This window comes from Apium graveolens, chromosome 2 (genome assembly GCF_009905375.1).
Source record: "Apium graveolens cultivar Ventura chromosome 2, ASM990537v1, whole genome shotgun sequence".
Classification (NCBI taxonomy): Eukaryota; Viridiplantae; Streptophyta; class Magnoliopsida; order Apiales; family Apiaceae; genus Apium; species Apium graveolens.
Genome location: NC_133648.1, coordinates 169,441,201 through 169,459,335, shown reverse-complemented (window position 1 = coordinate 169,459,335; position 18,135 = coordinate 169,441,201). Strand labels below are relative to the sequence as shown.

The window sequence follows — 18,135 nt, the reverse complement described above, 5'->3', positions numbered from 1 at the left end:
GGATAATAACTACTTATCTGGGTTATAAGGCTGTGGAATTCAATCTAGAGTCTGACAAGGCATATCTGATTAGACTAGATCAGGAGATAAGAAAAGCTAAGATAAATGATCTCAGAGCAGCTATTTTTCAAACTGGAGAAGATACAGCTGAATTGATAAATGCTAAAAGGAGGATGGTCAATGAACTTGAATATGCAGAGAGATGTTTGTTGAAGAACTATCTCAGGACAACTCCTGATATCAAAGAGATCAGAAGAAATTGAAGTTGAAGCCAAGTCAAAGATCTTCAACTACTTAAATTCTGAAGTTTATACAGACTGAAGCGGGTATCAAAAGTTAAAGATGGTAAAGCTGACATCATCAAATATCTGTTGAACTTGTATATTATGCTAATTTACAAGTTGGGAGAGATTGTTAGATATATTTGATAATGTCATGTGTAATATAATTTGTGTTTAATTTTCAGATCTTACCTTACAAGACAAATTAATACTTAACTGGAAATCAGCACTTATACGGAAGACAGAACTTAAGTTATCAGAACTTAAGGTTCAGAAGATATTTATCAGGAGATAATATCAGGACTTAAGATGACTTTCAGATAAGGCAGGCGGCTGATTGAAAGGAAAGAAGATCGAGACTAAGACAGAAAGAATTGTGCATGAAGAAGGAATTCTATGAAGAATAGAAAACTTGGAAGAAAAGATAACTAGTTGATATATTTTAAGAAGCAGAATTATATTCCATATCTATTAGAAGATTATCTTGTAACTGTGTAGTATATAAACACAGGCATAGAGTTTACACTATAAGTGTTACGATTATCGAAGTTATTATTCTTTGTAACTCTAGCAGCTCTCGTGATAATTTGTTCATCACTGAGAGAGGACAGTTCCATATTGTAACAGAGGTTATTGTGTTGAATAAAATCTGTTTTCTGTTACTTGAGTTCTTATATTCGATGTGATTGTGCTAAACACTGTATTCAACCCCCTTCTACAGTGTGCGTGACCTAACAAAAATTATATATTAATATAATATATAATCGAAATGATTCAAAATTTAAAATTTTATTAATTAATATACTTTTAGTTATTATAATTAATGTTATTGGCGGTAACGAACCCTCGACTTTTAATAGTATTTTTAGATTATCCATATTTCTCGTATTATATTGGATATATATGATTTATTTGATGAATACTATTTGATGAATTGTTGGAGTTTTAACTTTTGCAAGTGTATAAAAATTAAGAAAAAAAGTTGTTTTAGGGTGAATAGTAACTAACTCCGTTGATTAATTGATGCCCTTGACGGGTGCATATGCTCTAATGATGATCAAAGTCAGGGTCTTTTAATAGTAAGTAAAGTCCGGACTTAAATGAAGTTAAGAAAGTCCTTTATTGACAAGTATAGCCTAGATATGAGAAATAAAGTCAGGATATGAGTTATTTAGCCAACAGTTGGAAGAACACGGACTAGTTAGTAGAGGTTTTATATATTCAAGCTAAGAGTTTCATTATATTCTCACTCATTAACTTGAGTGGGGGTATTGAGAAATAAAATATAATAATAATTTAGTCTTAATAATTGAGTATGTATCGGACTCTATATGAAACCCCAATTAGTTTCATTTCAGACATAGATTAGATTTACAGTGTAGTCCTTTTGAAATATATAGTACATTCGCTTTTGTCCTTTCTTCTTGATTCTTCTTGGTTCATCTGTTTTAACATACAGAAACACAAATCTATGTAAACCAGTGTTCCAGAAATCAGTGTACTAGCCGATAAATTGGCCGAAATATCGGATGAACTCAAGTTGCCGATATTATTCTCCCAAATCGCCGCACTATACGTATTTTCGGATCAAAAATCGGCAAAGTCAGACATTGGGTCAAGTACTATACATACAAAAAATTCACAAAGCACAACAGATTCTTTCTACTTGATTGTTTATGTTGTGAACGAGGAGAAGGGAAATACTTCGGTCAATAAATCATGAACTCCCGATAAATAAAATGAATACGTAAGAGGGAAGGGACAGAAAGGGAAGATGGAGGAGGGAGGTGGAAAATTTAGAAGTAGAGAAGGAAAAGCTTCAAACGAAAACTGATGATAAGACGATGAATGAAAAAGAAAGGGAGGAGGGACCGGAAAAGATCACGTAAATGGAGAAATTCAAGACTTGTTGTACACATGTAATCATGCTGCAGTACTGGTACTAGTGCTAATTTGTACTCATGTGAAGTAGTACAACACTACAAGTAGTAGTACAACTCTTTGAACAATTAAATGGGTTGTCACCAAACTAGGTCCATGGACCATATAGCTAAAAGGCCCAACCGTAATTTAATGTATTAAAGTCTGATCCATCATATATTTAACATATATATATTTAAAAATAATATTAAAATATATCCGATTTTATAATCCGATAAATCTCCGATTTTCGATAAATCGCAAATCGTTAGCTCAACCAATTTAGTCTGATTAGTTATTAATATTATAATATCATTTTAATTTCTTTTTTTAAACAAATATTTGACATATTGATCATTATATAATTATAAAAATTAAAAATAATATTAATATTCTTCAGATTATGTACTAGTTATTGAGTTTATAATATTATTAGTCTATGTAGTACAACTTTTTATTGAGTTTATAATTGAGATTATGTACTAGTTATGTAGTACATAACTAGTCTACATATTTGACATTCGTTATGTACTAGTTATTGAGTTTATGATATTAACTATATTTTAATTCACACTTTTAAACTAATTACAATATGTCATTTTTATATTTTATGTAAGAAAATAAATATACTAGATTACTTCTTACTTCTTACCAATACTTTATATTAGAAATTGACATGATATTGCGTGAAATTATGAAATTAATGATTTAAAATTATAAATACATAAAAAAATTGTTTTTTAGTTATTTTCCGCCTAGGACCGATTTTTGACCGTCTAGCCCGCCTAATCCCGATTTTGACCCGATTTTTTTAGAAAACGCCTAAATCACCGCCTAGGCCCGAGTCGGGACGTTTTAACACCACTAGGCGGCGCTAGGCGGCCGCATATACCGATTTTTAGAACACTGCTTAAAAGTATAAGTATGTCACTTAGACACCTAAAAATGTGTCTACACATATAGCGTCAGCTGGAACCAAAATAAAATAAGCATAGTCTAAAATGTGAAGATGCAAGTCAGAAAATCATTTCAAGAATAAATATAGTGAAAACAGAAAATTCCATAATTTTAATATCTCCAAATAGTAGAACTACCAGAAACAAAAAGCAAAACATAGTGGACGTAATTTTCCGTACAACATACAATATGGCCATATATCTGCATGGTCCTGATTCAACCCTAGTCCTAAATCTTAATTGTTCCACATACTCTGAAGCCAAAAGAGCTGAAATTTAAAATTAACTTACAAAAGTCTGGTAGATCATTTAATAAACTAGGCAGGCACCCTCATAGCACCTTCCTTGCCAAATATACGGTGACTTCAACTCAGGGCTTTAAAACTGTCATAGCCTTAAGGATCCACGGGTAAAGCTGCAGGATCAAGTTCAAAAGAACCAGGGGGGACACCTACTCCTTCAGAACCAGTCATTTTAAATGAAGGAATATGGTGGGAAAATCTTAGCATTTCACTGGATGGTATCAGAATTGAAGCAGTTCCTTCACTCCTATAATAAAGGCTTACAAACCCTTTGATTTTTCCTAAATATCGAACTTTAATCCCAGAATTAAGGCAAAAATCAGAAAGAACCTCCGCAAACTCCAATTTGTTTTTTCTATGTAAATCAGGTTCCAAGCTCCATCCAATGTCCCAGTTTGTGAAGAGGGCCCAAATCTCCCCCTTTTTAGGATATATTATATAAGTATCTTTATTGTTTCCTTTTTCAACCCCAACTTGATGAGACAATGTATGATAATCTATAGTTTCTTCAGTCTCTACACACATATATTTACCACAGCTTACTGGTAACTCTTCATCTACCCAATCAATCTCCTCTTGCTTCTCAGGATCAGCCTCTAGCCAAGCAATACACAACTTAGATTTAAGCAAATGAACCTTCTTAATTTTAGCATAAAACCTTGGCATGCCATCCACTGTATCATAACAAGCCCAGATTTGATGAACAGTAACACAGTTTTGGTTTCTAATCTTGTCAAAATCACTGAACTCTGGATCAGGATACTCATCCACTACTGCACCAGGAGGAACAGGAGTTGCATTAGCAGCTTGGTCTTTAGCATCCTGCAAAATTTTCTCATCAGGACTCATAAAGTCACCATCATCGCTTATACCTTCATTGTAAGATACATTCTTTCTTTGTCGAGATGATTTTCTAGTAGAGTTGATATTCTCTTGGACAACATTACGACTTTCTTTAGGAGTTGCCTCTTCTTTTTGAGAACTTCTGTTTTCATAGTTCTCAGTGATGTCTGCTTCTGACTTCCTCCTTTTCCTATTTCTGTCTTTGGTACTACTTGATACTTTACCCTTTGCCAACTCAGAAGTCGGCATTGTGGCTCCTGAACTAACATCTTCAACTTTGCTCTTGACCGAGCCATTAGTTTCATTAGTGCCGATAGTATGTTCCATGTGTTCTGCCCCAAAACATGGAACAAAATTTGCATTATCTCCCAAATGGGTAGTAGTAAACTTTGCACCTTGTACACCAACTTTGATATTACATCCAGTTTGTTTAACATGTTCAGACCCAAACTTCTTTGCAGGATTTACATCAGAATGAAATAGTGAAGTAGGAAACTTTCCTGTATTTTGTACACCAACTTTAAAGGCCTGCTGTGGAACCTGCATCTTCTGAGGAAATGCACTGCCATCATGATGCTTAATATTATCCTTTTTAGATTGTGAAGGTGCACCTTGGTGATAAAAAACGTTTTCCTTAAAGCAATTAGGACAGGAAGTGACCCTGACTATAGGGTTTATTGGGTACCAACACTTGCAGAGATGACAAAAGAATCTTGTTAAATGGGAAAACATATTGGGGATTGTTGGTTGTTTATGATAATTCTTGTTGAATTGGTAACTAGACACATTTGGCTTCATGTTTTTAACTTCCTCTGCTTTCTTCACAGCAGATTTTGTTTTCCTTTGTCTAGGCGGGGCCTTGGGTATAGCAGAATTCACAGAGGCTCTAAGTCTGATATCAAAGGAAGCTCTTCTTTCTTTATTAGAGAGCACCATGTTCGCTTCACCAATCAGCTTAAAAGCAGCTTCTGCACCAGGAAATTTGTTCTTATCCGGATGAAGTAATAGAGCAAGTTTCCTGTATTGCTTCTTAATGGTAGCATCATCAGCTAGTCTTTCAACTTGAAGGATTTCATACCAGTCCTTTTCTGACATATATATTCTTTTTTGTGCAGCACAATGAACATCACAAACTGCTAAGATCTGAGAAATGTTTGGTAGTTGAGGGAAAAGTTTATTTGCCTCCATTGCACTAATCCGACCCCCTTGAAAGTCATCCACTAACATCTTCTTCTCTGCTGTTTCTTTAGCCTCGATGGCCTTCGGTACACACTCCATAGTACCAGTACAAATTCTCAATAGAATGATACACTATCCTGCATGAAAATAATAGAGTAATTAATATTCAAACTTTATTCAGAACCAGAAGACATATGAGAGTAATAACAATTGCTACATAGCAAATTAAACAATACTAACATGTGAGATAAAGCAAAAGAAGCTGCTCCATCAAAAAAAAATCAGGGTCCCAAAATATTCAGATAAGAAAAAAACAATATTTTATTTTCAACAAAGAATTTTCAGATCAAACCAGCTGCAATACTGACAAAGGATTGGAAAATAAATACTAGAAGGCCCAAAATATGCCACTAAACTAAAGAATAAAATCACCAGAAAATTCAGATAAAGAATATATTCAATCTATTTATAATTATATATCCCAACATATATTCAATCTATGGTTCCTAGTCACCTGAAATAGTTGAAATCAGTCTAGACTGATCGCAAAAATAGATCATTCCAAATTATCATTATATAATTTGGACAAGCGTGGACAGAACAAGTTGGTAAATTTAGGGAGTATCACAAAATCTAAAAAACATCAACAACGGGAGTAAAAAAAATCACCTTGAATAAGCACATTACAAGAATACACTGTGTGTTGCATATGACAACAAAGGTGTTGGTATTAAAGACCTAATTCAAAAAATTAGTCCTCATATGAGTTCTTTTTCGGGAATACTACCAGAAAGAGTAAATTTTCCGACAGGTTCCTATCTTTCGAAAAAAGGTTAAACACGAAACAGTAAACCCCTGATGTCTAATGAAAATTGTGTAATAGAGAAAACCCTAATTAATCAATTCCAATACAGTAAAACTAAAGAAACTCCTATGTTTGAATTTCTTCACCTAGATTATCATGTTATTCGAGAAACAAACACATAACAAACAAAGCCCTAAAATTTTAAATCAGCCAATAACAGAGCACAAATGTAATACCGAATCTGAAACTTGTCTGATTCATCAAATTAAAGGGGTACAAGAGAAGAACAACATTGTGCATGAATTAAATCAACAACACAAGATAAAAATAATGTAATTTATGTATACCTTAAAAATAATGTCCTGAGCTTTTCAACAGACGAAACTCTGACATTGTATATACAGCTACAACTATATATAAATTGAAAGCTTGAGCGGGGAAGTGCCCAAATGTTTGAATGTTTCTAAATTTTTGCCGCTAATTTTCCCCCCATTTCTTAATTACTCAAATCCTCTAATCTTCTTTTTCTACTTGTACGACTACAATTCACACCAAAACCTCTATAAATTAGTAGAATCGGGAACCTTGAAATTTTAATTAATTTAAAGAGATATTAATTAATATATAAGTTAATATTTATTTTTTATAGAGAATTTTTTATATTAAATAAAATTAAATTTTAATTATATAAATAAAAATAAAATATATTACATTTTAATATATGTATTATATCTAATCATGTATATTAGTTAGGTCATATGGATGAAAAGTAATCCGTAAATATACAAATAATGTTGAATTAATTGTGTCCTAAAGTTGACCGACCGTGACGCCACGGCCCAAAAGTGGGTCGTCACGGTCACGATCCAAAATGGGTTTTAAAAATCCGAGTAGACTATGACGACCATGACCCAAATTCGGTTGTATAGCCCACCGCCCAAAAATAGCTACGTGATAAGCCCGTTGAGCAGGCCTGATAATGAGATCCACGAGGGCACCTACATTGAATCCAACATGGAAACGATCTCTCCTAGGAAGGATCCGGAATTCGCCATCTAAGAGAGTCCTACTTACCATCTAAGTAGGAGACCTGTCCACCAAGTCTCCCTACCCCAGTATAACCCTAAACTCAACACCTATATAAAGTGCTTTACCTCTCAACCTAGAACTACTTTTTTCGCTTGATTCTCTACAATACAAAAATACGTAGGCATCTTGCGAGGACATTTAGTCCCTACTGCGAGAACAACCATTAAAACTCGAAACTCAACAACCCCAATATTAATTACAATCATAACCCTAGTTTTTATTCCACGACATTTGACGTCGTATGTGGGAAGACAACAACAATCATGATACTTACACGGAGCATAAACATTGGTGGAACCGACGATCCCGTCCCATCACAAACGATCTCATCAATAGTGGAAATACCCCCACACTCGACATATGCCACCACCCAAGGTGGGGGGACCCCTGTAGGGGAAACCGAGGCTCAGCCACAAGGGACGAATCCCCCGGCTCATCATGGGACAAATCCCCAATTTCAGCAGCTGCATGCACCTGTGAATCATCAACCAGTTGGGTATGAGTACGCAACGATCGTGACCACTAACCCCCCCTTACGGGATGCCTCTATACCTCGAGACTGGAGGAAGTGGACACTCTAATCGGAGTGAAGGACAAGCGCAGACGCCCCAATACATACATGGTTTGGCTCCTATACCTGAGGACCAATAATTTTCTAGACCCTACTCTGATAGAGACTCTGAATCATCGGACGACGAGGTCGCTCCAAGGAGGAGGCATGCTGATAAAGAGCCGATGCCTAGTGGCAACCAGCGCCCCAGGAGCACTCAAGAGGCAATTCCCCAAGATGTACAGGAGAGGATCAGGGCTCATGAAGCCTAGTTCCAAAGGCTGAAGCATGACCTGGAGATGCACTTGATATCAAGACCTCCATCTGCAGCGAGTTAAAGGGATTTTCCTCCTATCATAGACCTGGAAGGTCCAACACCAAGAAGGGATGCAGCCCCGATAGCTTATCCAAGTGATTTGATGCCTCTAGGAGATCCTGATGATCCAAAACCACTGTTCACTGAAGAGATAATGAATGCACACATCTCAAGGAAGTTTAAGATGCCTACCATCAAAGCGTATGATGATACTAGCGACCCAGCTAACCTTGTTAGGACGTTCTCTAACTCCCCGTTGTTATAGCCCGTCAACGACGCTATCAAGTGTCGGGCCTTTCCTCAAACCCTATCGGGTATGGCTCAAAGGTGGTACAGCCGTCTACCCCCAAACTCGATTAGATCTTTCAAGGATTTGATTCAAGCTTTAATCAAGCAATTTATTATTGGCAGAGTACACGAGAAAAGTTCGGCCTCCCTCATGGACATTGTGCAAGGGGCAAAGGAGTCCCTAAGAGATTACCCGAATAGGTTCACGAAGGAAGCCTTGAAGTTCCCGGATCTTGATGATAAAGTAGCTATGATAGCACTGCAGCAAGGGACTAAAGACGAATTCTTCAAGATGTCCCTAGCTAAGCGCCCCTGAAAGCATGTTACAGCTCCAAGATAGGGCCAAAAAATACATCAAGATGGAGGAAAGCATGAGGAACACAATGGTAAACAATGAACCCACTAGCAGCAAGAAGCGGAAGATGAAGCAAGAGTATGACGCCAAGTACAAATATCCTCGAACTGGCAAGAAATATGATCCTCTTCCAAAAAGAATCAACCACCAAGGTTCACTGAGTATGCAAGGCTGAACACGCTGAGAAGCCAAATCTTGATGGAGATTGAAAAAGATAAGGATTTCAGATGGTTGGAAGTTATCGTGCTCAAGTGCTTTGGATTAGAACTCAACTAATGGACTATGGCCCAGTTAATCATTATAGAATTAAGCATATTGATGTAAGGTACCATTTTATTAGAGAACATGCTAAAAATGGTATTGTTAAGCTTATTTTTATTCCAACATAAAAACAATTAGCTGATGTTTCACTAAACCTTTGGATGAAACAACTTTCACTAGACTTGTAAGTAAAATTAGAATGTTAAATTCTTTATCCTTAAAGGCAAGAACTCAGCTATTATGTTGCAGCAGATTAATTTTTGACAAATCAAAATTAATTTGATTTAATTAGAAATTAACTAGAATATGATTTATAAATATTTTAGGACTCTCTGTATATTTATTTTTCAAAATTCAAATTTAACTTGGAATTTTTCTAATTCTAAGAAAAGTTGTCTAGTTGTTAATTTACATTTTTAATATGTGAAATTAATATAAGACATAAGTGAGAAAGAACAAAAGTATATAGAGAACTTAGTTCTCGATAAGTCTAAATGACTTCTCGACAAGTCATTTTAAGACTTCTCGACAAGTCTTTTCCATGACTTCTCGATAAGTCTCTTGGTGACTTCTCAATAAGCATTTTAGAGATCTCAATATACAAATTTTAGACTTCTCGATAACTCATAATTGGAATAATTTAATTTAGTTAATGGTTTTAGTAAAATACTTTTGATATAAAATCTAATTTAATTTTATGTTGATTTACTCAATATAAATTGAAATAGTTCAGTCCAATTAGGAAAAACTGGGAATTTATTCTACATCTCGATAAGTCAATAACTAGTTCTCGATAAGAGTCAGGATAGTGACATCTCAACATGAGTCTTCAAATTCACGTGACTTTTTGATAAGCAAATACCAATTGTTTATTCCTTACTTCTCCACATGTCACATCTCTAGCCTATAAATACCCAGACATCTCGACATAACCCATCTTTACACTTTCGAGATCTCAATTGACCTAATTTCTCCAAATCTTCATCGCTCTTAGTCGTTTCAAGCTCTTTCTTTCTCCAGAAACTTACCCACTAAAACTCAAACACTTTCCATGGCTGCCAACAATGTTAGAGCTGTTATTCCCAAGAATGGAACCAACTACTTGGCCTTTGTGGATGCAAATCAAGCACATGATAACTTCAGGTGCTTTATCAAATTTCTTTCTGATTCCCATCTTGCAGGAGCATTAACTGCAAATCATGTGTTATATTTGGATATGCTCAATGAGTTTTGGAATGTAGCTGTTGTAAATATAATTGTTCATGAGAATCAAGCAGTCTCTTTTGTGGTTAACTGCACAATTCAAGGTGCTCCTGTGTAGTTTGATGCTAATGATGTCAACAAGGCCTTGGGAATCCCCACAGACAGCATTGTGGAGGCTCCAACAACACATGAGTTGGTTGAGTTTATGGATTTCATAAACTACACTGAGAAGATTGATATTGCCAGGCTGAACAAGAAGAATCTGAGGAGAGAATGGTCCTTCATCTTTGATTATATAATTAGAGCATTCACATGCAAAAAGAGTGGCTATGACAACATCTCCAGTATGGTATAGAAGCTGGTGCACTCTATAGCATACAACATCCACCTCAATGTTGACATGTTAATCCTGGAAGAACTCAGCACAAGGCTGACCATGCCTTTGGTAAGTAAAGGTAAAGAAATTTTCTTCTCTAGAATTATAATGTCCACTTTAAATTATAAAGTAGCTGACATTCAAATGCTTGAAAAATAGATAAAAATCAAATAGGAAATTGTAAATAGGTGTCAAAATTTTATTTGGTTCGTTAATTACAAAGAACCAGGTACAGGTTAGACCAAATGTCACTGAATTCATGTTGGAGAAATTTAGAACCTATCCTTACCATTTTCCTGACATGAGATCTGTAATAACCCCAATTTTTGGAATTTTTGAAACACAGATGAATAGTAACTTTTGCTGATGATGCTGATTAAGGAAAATTATTAGACCACGCAATATAGGAGTACTGTTATGGAAATTCTAAGATCATATTAGTATTCCATAAAGTAAATAAGTGTATGTAAAGATCGTCAGAATCCAAATTCGAACACTTTGATTTTTCCCGAAAATCCACCAGATACCGAAAGAATTGAGTATAAGGTAACATGATTAAAATGATTTAATTCAAGGATTATAAGAGAGGATCATAAAAGGAATATAAATTATTGAGAAAGGTTTAGGGGAACCCAAGTAATAAGATCCCGGGTATGATCATTCAAACAATAAACGAGAACGAAAGTTAAGCGAACCGTATAACAGATCAGCGGTCATTAGCCAAGTAATTAGGGGTTAATCAAAGAGGTTAATGGATGATGATGTCATCACACCAACAAGAGGAAGACAAGTGTAACAAGATGACATAAGCAGATGACATAAGCATGACCAAAAAGTGAAGGAAGTGTTGGTTGATTATAAACCACACAAAATTTACCATGGTTAAAAGGTTAATTAATCAAAATAAAAACAAAATAACCAATCCAAGGTAAAACAAATCACAAAACACAAATTAGAAGTTGACTTTTGTTTTCCAAGAACAAAAGCTCTCGGCCAAAACCAGAGCAACAACTCCAAACTACCATATCTCCTTCAATACTCACTCAAATAGTATGTTCTATAGCTCTTTGGAAAGGTATTGAGATGACCTACAACTCTCGTTCATAAGTCTCGTCCAAATAAGCATGGTAAGACCCTCATTTTGACAGTTCTTTCAATCTGACTTTTAGAAACTTCAAAACCTAACTTTGTGTTCATGATTTCTTTGGAAAGATCAAGCTTGTAGGAGGCTCCCTAAGACTTCCTAGCTACTCTAATCACTCCAAGGAAGGTATAACACCTCCAAACCCTAACTTTACTTTGAGTATTATGATGGTTTTGATGGATATAGTAAATTAGAAGCATGATGCTTGTGTGTTTAGAGTTTGGATTGGATTTGTAGTGATTTGGATGTTGAAATCTTGTTTATAGTTAATGAAACTTAAGTATAGCTAGTAGTTCATGTGTGGGGATGTATAAATTGGAAAATCTTGAGGTTTGGGGACTGATGTAGTAAGGTTTGGATGAGGGTTGGTTTTATTGTTGGTTGTGAGTTGAATGGTGGTTGTTTGGAGTGGTTTAAAACTTGGTAATCGCGTAAACATAGTCGTCATAATGCCCAATTTCATACAACTTCTTGATCTTACTGTTCGGAATAGAGAGCTAACTATTGAATCTGTGACTTTGCCATATTTAGTTAGATTATGTCGTAAGCTTCGTTTTGATATGTGGTTCGCCTGAATCCGATGTACGGTTTAGGAGAAACAACCGTTTTAAGTAACGGCGTTTCGCGACCGAACCATTACCCCTCGCCTTACTTTGAAACCTTGGTTAAGGCCCTTAAATGACTAATTGGAGTATGAAAAAATTATGTAATGTGGATTAGGCAGTTGGTAGGCTACTCGTGAAAGAATCGTCTTAAAATTATTAATGGTTAATTTATTAAAAATGGTGGAGCCGAGGGTACTCGAGCGACTTAAGTGAATCATTAAGGGTATAAGCGACCATAAGAGAACGTTTGAGTCTAATTGGTTAAAGTCTAGATTCTTCAGAGTCTTTGGTTTAATTCCAACTTATATGTTGTTTATAGGTTACCAGACTCATCATTGGCCTTTTACCACCCCCAGTCGCTCAGGCAAGTTTTCTACCCGTATAACTGTTGTTGTGATGTATATATGTATATGCATTATCTTGTGATAAGTGCATGATTATTATTAGCAAAGTTTTGCGATATATTGGAGCATGTGATATGATATTTATATGCATGTCTGTTTCGTAATCTTGATATTCTATTATCAATTCAAATGCTTATAAACTGCATAATACATATGCTAGAGATAAGCAGTAGTTGCGTATACCCTTAGTATAGGGGACCCAAAGGTGAACATTTTTCTAAAATGGGAGTCGATGTTCCCGAGTATAGTATATGTATATATATAAATAGTTTTCAAAACTATTAATCGAATAAGGTTTATTCGATAACTTTATTTTATTTAATGAATATTATTTTGAATATTCATTCGAGGACTTATGACTCCGCTTATTTTATTTAATGAATATTATTTTGAATATTCATTCAAGGACTTATGACTCCGCTTATTTTATTAAATAATTTTCTTTATTTTATTAAAGAATAATGTTTCGATAATCAAACTTATTTTCGATTATTCAAATAAAGATCGTACTTTCGTATAAGTATATCTTTGGTTATTTATTATTCATTTCAAGTATGAGTTTTAAAACTTCTACTTCAATTATTTTTATAAAGATTCTCCTTTTGGGAATATTATTTAAATAATAATATTTAGATATTTTCTAACATATCGGGAATGACTTATTTTATTAAGTCATCATTACTCTAAACATTTTTTAAAATATTTTCGAGTCTTCAAAATGAATTTAAAAGTTAGAGTGGATCCCAAAACTAATTTTTAGATTTAAGATCTTCCTTTCGAAGGGGATTTAAATACTCGCTCAAAACCTGAGGGATCCGGCTCTGTGGTGTATTTAATGTTCGCAACGAGGTTGCTGTTTTGAGAAAACATTTTGATTACTTGCCCAACGTTCGGGAAGTAAGTCCATCTATTTGAGTCGACATAAGAAACATGGGCTCAGTGGGCGTCCATGAAAGTGTAAGTGGCTCAGTGGGAGTCCATCAATGCGTAAGTGGCTGAGTGGCAGTCCAGCATAGGTCCTAATGTGGCCAGGGTGATGACCAGTGGGGAATTCGTCCATCTACTAGTAGAAAAGGTTACTTATTGGTATCTTTGCCTGATCAGCAAGATATCGGGTTTATGCCAAAATTCTTTTCTTTCCAAAATTCATTGGATATTGCAACTCTGTTCATACTTTACATGACAGAGGTTTTCAGGAAATGTATGAGATATATATATGGATATATATATATATATATATATATATATATATATATATATATATCGGGACTTAATGAAGTATCTCATAACTTCATTTCATTCAATAATATTTCAAAGATTGAATCTTTTCAAGTCTTATCTTGTATTCTCATCTATGTGATGAACTTTTGAAACTAATTATAACTTGAACGGTGGTAGTTCAAGTAGTATTCGGAAAAGATATAAGTATATTGGAGTATCTTGTAACTTCATCTTTTCAACTTATATCTGGTTAATGATTATCTTATGCATGACAAAGATTTTCACAAAAATGTTGAGACAGGGTTAGATATATGAGATCACCTTGCAACGATATTTTTATACAGTTATAAACGGGAACTCTGTGTACATTATACATGTCAGAGGGTTTCAAAGATTTTGAGTAGTATATATGTATATATATACTAAATATTTTGCGACTTGTCGCGTTAAGATATCAACTTGGTTCATTTCTTCTTGACCAAGACTTTCATGAGTACTATGAGAATACTCATATATTGTTAATTATTATATATATTATTTCGGTGGGCTTGTTGCTCACCCTTGCTTCCTTCTTTCATCACACAACAACAGATAGACAAGATGAACAAGACCAAGCTCCCAATCCGTGAGCGGATAGGAAACGTTCCGCAGTTTCCTGTAGGCGTTGATGCCGTTGTAGCTGAGGTAGGAACTACCAGTAGGCTAGGCTTTCAACTTTTGTTGTGCCAGACTTATGTATATTTATGAATTGTAATAATGGCAAAGAATATGTAAATTTATTCAGAAACCCTTTTAAGGTGTAATGGTTTATAATTGTGGAATATAATGACTTGTGTTATTTTTGGATATTCATCTCTAAGACTATAACTTGTGGTGTGTGTATATTGTGGGGTCATAGTACGCAGTAGATGATTGTTTATTAAGAATTAGGTGTTATTAAGGGAAATGGAACTCGTGACAACCCGGATCCCCGACCCCGGATTTGGGGGTGTTACAGAAATGGTATCAGAGCGAAGCGTTATAAACCTCAGAAATTATGTGGCGTTAAGATAATAAGCTCACTAAGATAATAAGAACTCTTGCCAAGTTCATAGTCGGGCTACCTAACGTAGTACTGACAGTTAAAACCCTTATGGGAACCCTTATAAATATCGTGATAGAAGCGTAGTTCGTTATCATATATGGTAGCGGAACTCCGAACCTTGAGGTTGAGGAGCAACAACACGATGATGTTTTATTATTTATTGGAGATCAGATGGTGGATCCGATAGAGCGTCCTAACACAGGACCGGATGATGTTCATATTGAGGATGTAGCGGTTGAGGATGTTGTCCTAGAAGGGATTGTTGCTGCGGAGGATCCCGTGGGGGATCCTGAAAAGAATGAATAAAGGACCACTGAGGAATTGATAACCATGGTTAGGGAAACTACCAGAGGTAGGATTGGTCGGTCACTACCGGAGGTTCGTTCCAGTTCGTAAAGATAGTAGCCCCTTTAACGCGGCTTACTCATAAGACTGAGAAGTTCGAATGGACAGAGAAATGCGAGAACAGCTTTCAAGACCTGAAGCAAAGGTTGGTGACGGCTCCTATGTTGGCGTTGCCGGATGGAAAAGGAGATTTTGTGATTTGTAGTGACGCTTCGCATAAGGAATTAGGGTGCTTCTTATACAGCACAACAAGGTAATCGCGTACGCGTCAAGACAATTAAGGGAATATAAAATTCGATATCCCCACCCATGAGCTTGGGCTCGTGGCAATAGTTTTTCCCTAAAGATTGGAGGCACTACTTGTATGGAGAGAAGTGCGAGATTTACACAAGCCATAAGTGCTCTAGTGCATTTTCACGCAGAAAGAGCTCAACATGCGCCAGAGGAGGTGGTTAGAGCTAATCAAGGATTACGATTATGAGATTCTATATCATCCAGGGAAAGCCAAAATGGTGGCTAATGCCCTTAGTATAAAAGAGAGACTCAAGATGAAAATGTCTTTGGGAGAGTTGATAAGATATTTTGAGAAAATGGAAATAGAAGTGAAGGTAACCGGAGCCGGTACCGAAACGCTGTTTGAGATTGCAATACAGCCCGAATTATCGAAAAAGATCATATTGTGCCAAGAAAAAGTGATGAATGAAGGCAGAGAGTCAATGATTGGAGAAGAGATTAATACCAAGAAAGATGATAAGGGAATAACGAGGTATTCCTACAGAATTTGGGTTCCAAACATTTAAGAGCGTAAGGACTGGATCTTAGATGAAATCCATAGCTCGAGGAATAAGATTTAGGACAAACCCCGAATGTGATAGTCAGGGAGGTTGCCATTAAGAAAGAAGGAGCCCATAACATAATGAAGTGGAAAACAAGGATTTTAACGTATAAGATAACCCCAAGTTTGGGAGAAGGATGAAACATTTCATATTGAGAAAACAGAAGTCGAGCAAGATAGGGAGAACCAGGACGGTACTCCTATGGGGCAATTCATGGACCTGCCTAAACAAAACTTATACTTTTACCCCAACCACCACCCTGAGGAATCAATACGGTGGGAAATTCTTTCATGACCTCTAAGTCACTAAGCTTTCAGAGTTCCAAGGAACAAGTTGACCCAGTCGAGGCAAGAGCCTGGATAAAGGAAATATAGGAACCATTTGAGATTCTAAATGATTGATGAAGCGAAAAAGACTGTTTTTGTCACTTACCTTTCTAAAAGAGAGGCCACCCGCTGGTGAAAGACCAAGAAAGGCACAGAGGCAGAGGTTATAATAAACTGATTAAAGTTCAGTCAATTGTTTTCGGGAAAGTAATTCCCAAGGTTATAGAGATAGTGTAAAAGCTTTATAGCCAAAACAAAGGCGTATGAGTATGATGAGTTATGAATCGAAGTTGTAAAAGTTGTCAAGATTCGTCTGGAGGACAAGAATCCTAGAATGACGTGATGTTTGAAATCAATGCTTATATTTTGTTGGTTCATGAAATGGTTGTAATAGAAACGAAAATAAAAGAAACTGAAGTGGAAAGGAATATAAAGGCAATAAAGTTTGAGGAATGATAAGGGAGTTGGGTATGAGGAAACCCTAAAGACTCATAGAAATAGAAATAGAAAAGTATATAATCTTCAGGATGAGGGTGATTCACCATGAGTTAAAGTTGATGATTGGAGGAATAAGAGATACATATATATTATCCCCTTAAAGTTGGGAGGATTCGAGGAAACCTTGAGATAGTTCGAAGGATAAATAATGAGACGCGGATAGACGGAAGAGACAAGAAAGTAAGAAATTAGGAAATTGGATGAAGGAAGTGACCTTCAAGAAAGTGAAGTGTAAGACCGGGGGCATGATACCTAGAAAGGGAGACGCCAGGTATGAAAGATATCCCAACATTGAGATGATTGTTGAGATAAACAACAAAAGTAAATAAGGATTTATTAAGAAGAAGTTCATGTTGAACATGACCAATATCTTCTAGAACATCCCTGTTATCATTACTAAATCAGGCAAGAAAAGCGGATAACCGTTGTTATCTTTTGGAGGCCATATTGATTGAACTCATTTTGAATACAGATGTTATTGTGAAATTAGGCATATACTATCGAGATGGGAATGATTGAATAAGACACCCTTATCAGGGATACATGACTTGATTTATCTATGGAAGGATGCAAGTACCTTTTTAAAAAAGGTAGAATTAAGGATGAATCCTCGATAACTTGAGATGAACCATAGAAAAATGCATAAAGGTTGGCATTTCACCCTTAATAGGGACATTACGAGTTGGGTAGTATGGAACGAAGGGCTAAGGTAACAACAACCTTTAAAGATCAGTAGAGAAATTTTTCAGGAGTACTTAAACAATGGTTCTAGTATTAGTAAATGGTATCTTGATACGCCCTGTACCTAGGGAGTACCGGATGAAGAATTTAAGGATAACCTTAGAGGTTTTACAAGGAGAAAGGTAATATTCAAAGTTCTCAAGAATAGAAATTTTGATAAGGAATTATGACATAATTATAATAATTCCAGGTGGGCACGTGTTGAAC

At 35.6% G+C, this 18,135-nt stretch overlaps 1 protein-coding gene across 2 annotated transcripts; it reads right to left on the bottom strand.

Annotated features, from left to right (window-relative positions):
• Positions 1–3,217: 3,217 nt before the first annotated feature.
• LOC141707986 (uncharacterized) lies at positions 3,218–6,823 on the bottom strand. 2 transcript variants are annotated; one of them, XM_074511441.1, is made up of 2 exons: positions 6,634–6,823; positions 3,218–5,618 (listed from the first exon to the last, which is right to left on the bottom strand). In XM_074511441.1, exon 2 carries the CDS (start codon positions 5,578–5,580, stop codon positions 3,553–3,555), a length of 2,028 nt encoding a protein of 675 aa, XP_074367542.1. In that variant the 5' UTR covers positions 5,581–5,618; positions 6,634–6,823; the 3' UTR covers positions 3,218–3,552. The 2 variants fall into 2 exon arrangements, with proteins under 2 accessions (XP_074367542.1, XP_074367543.1); XM_074511442.1 differs by having other exon boundaries at positions 3,218–5,613.
• Positions 6,824–18,135: the final 11,312 nt, after the last annotated feature.

What these genes read in the sequence shown, in the direction of transcription:
- LOC141707986 (XM_074511441.1), bottom strand. Translation starts at nt 5,580, where the DNA reads ATGGAGTGTGTACCGAAGGCCATCGAGGCTAAAGAAACAGCAGAGAAG.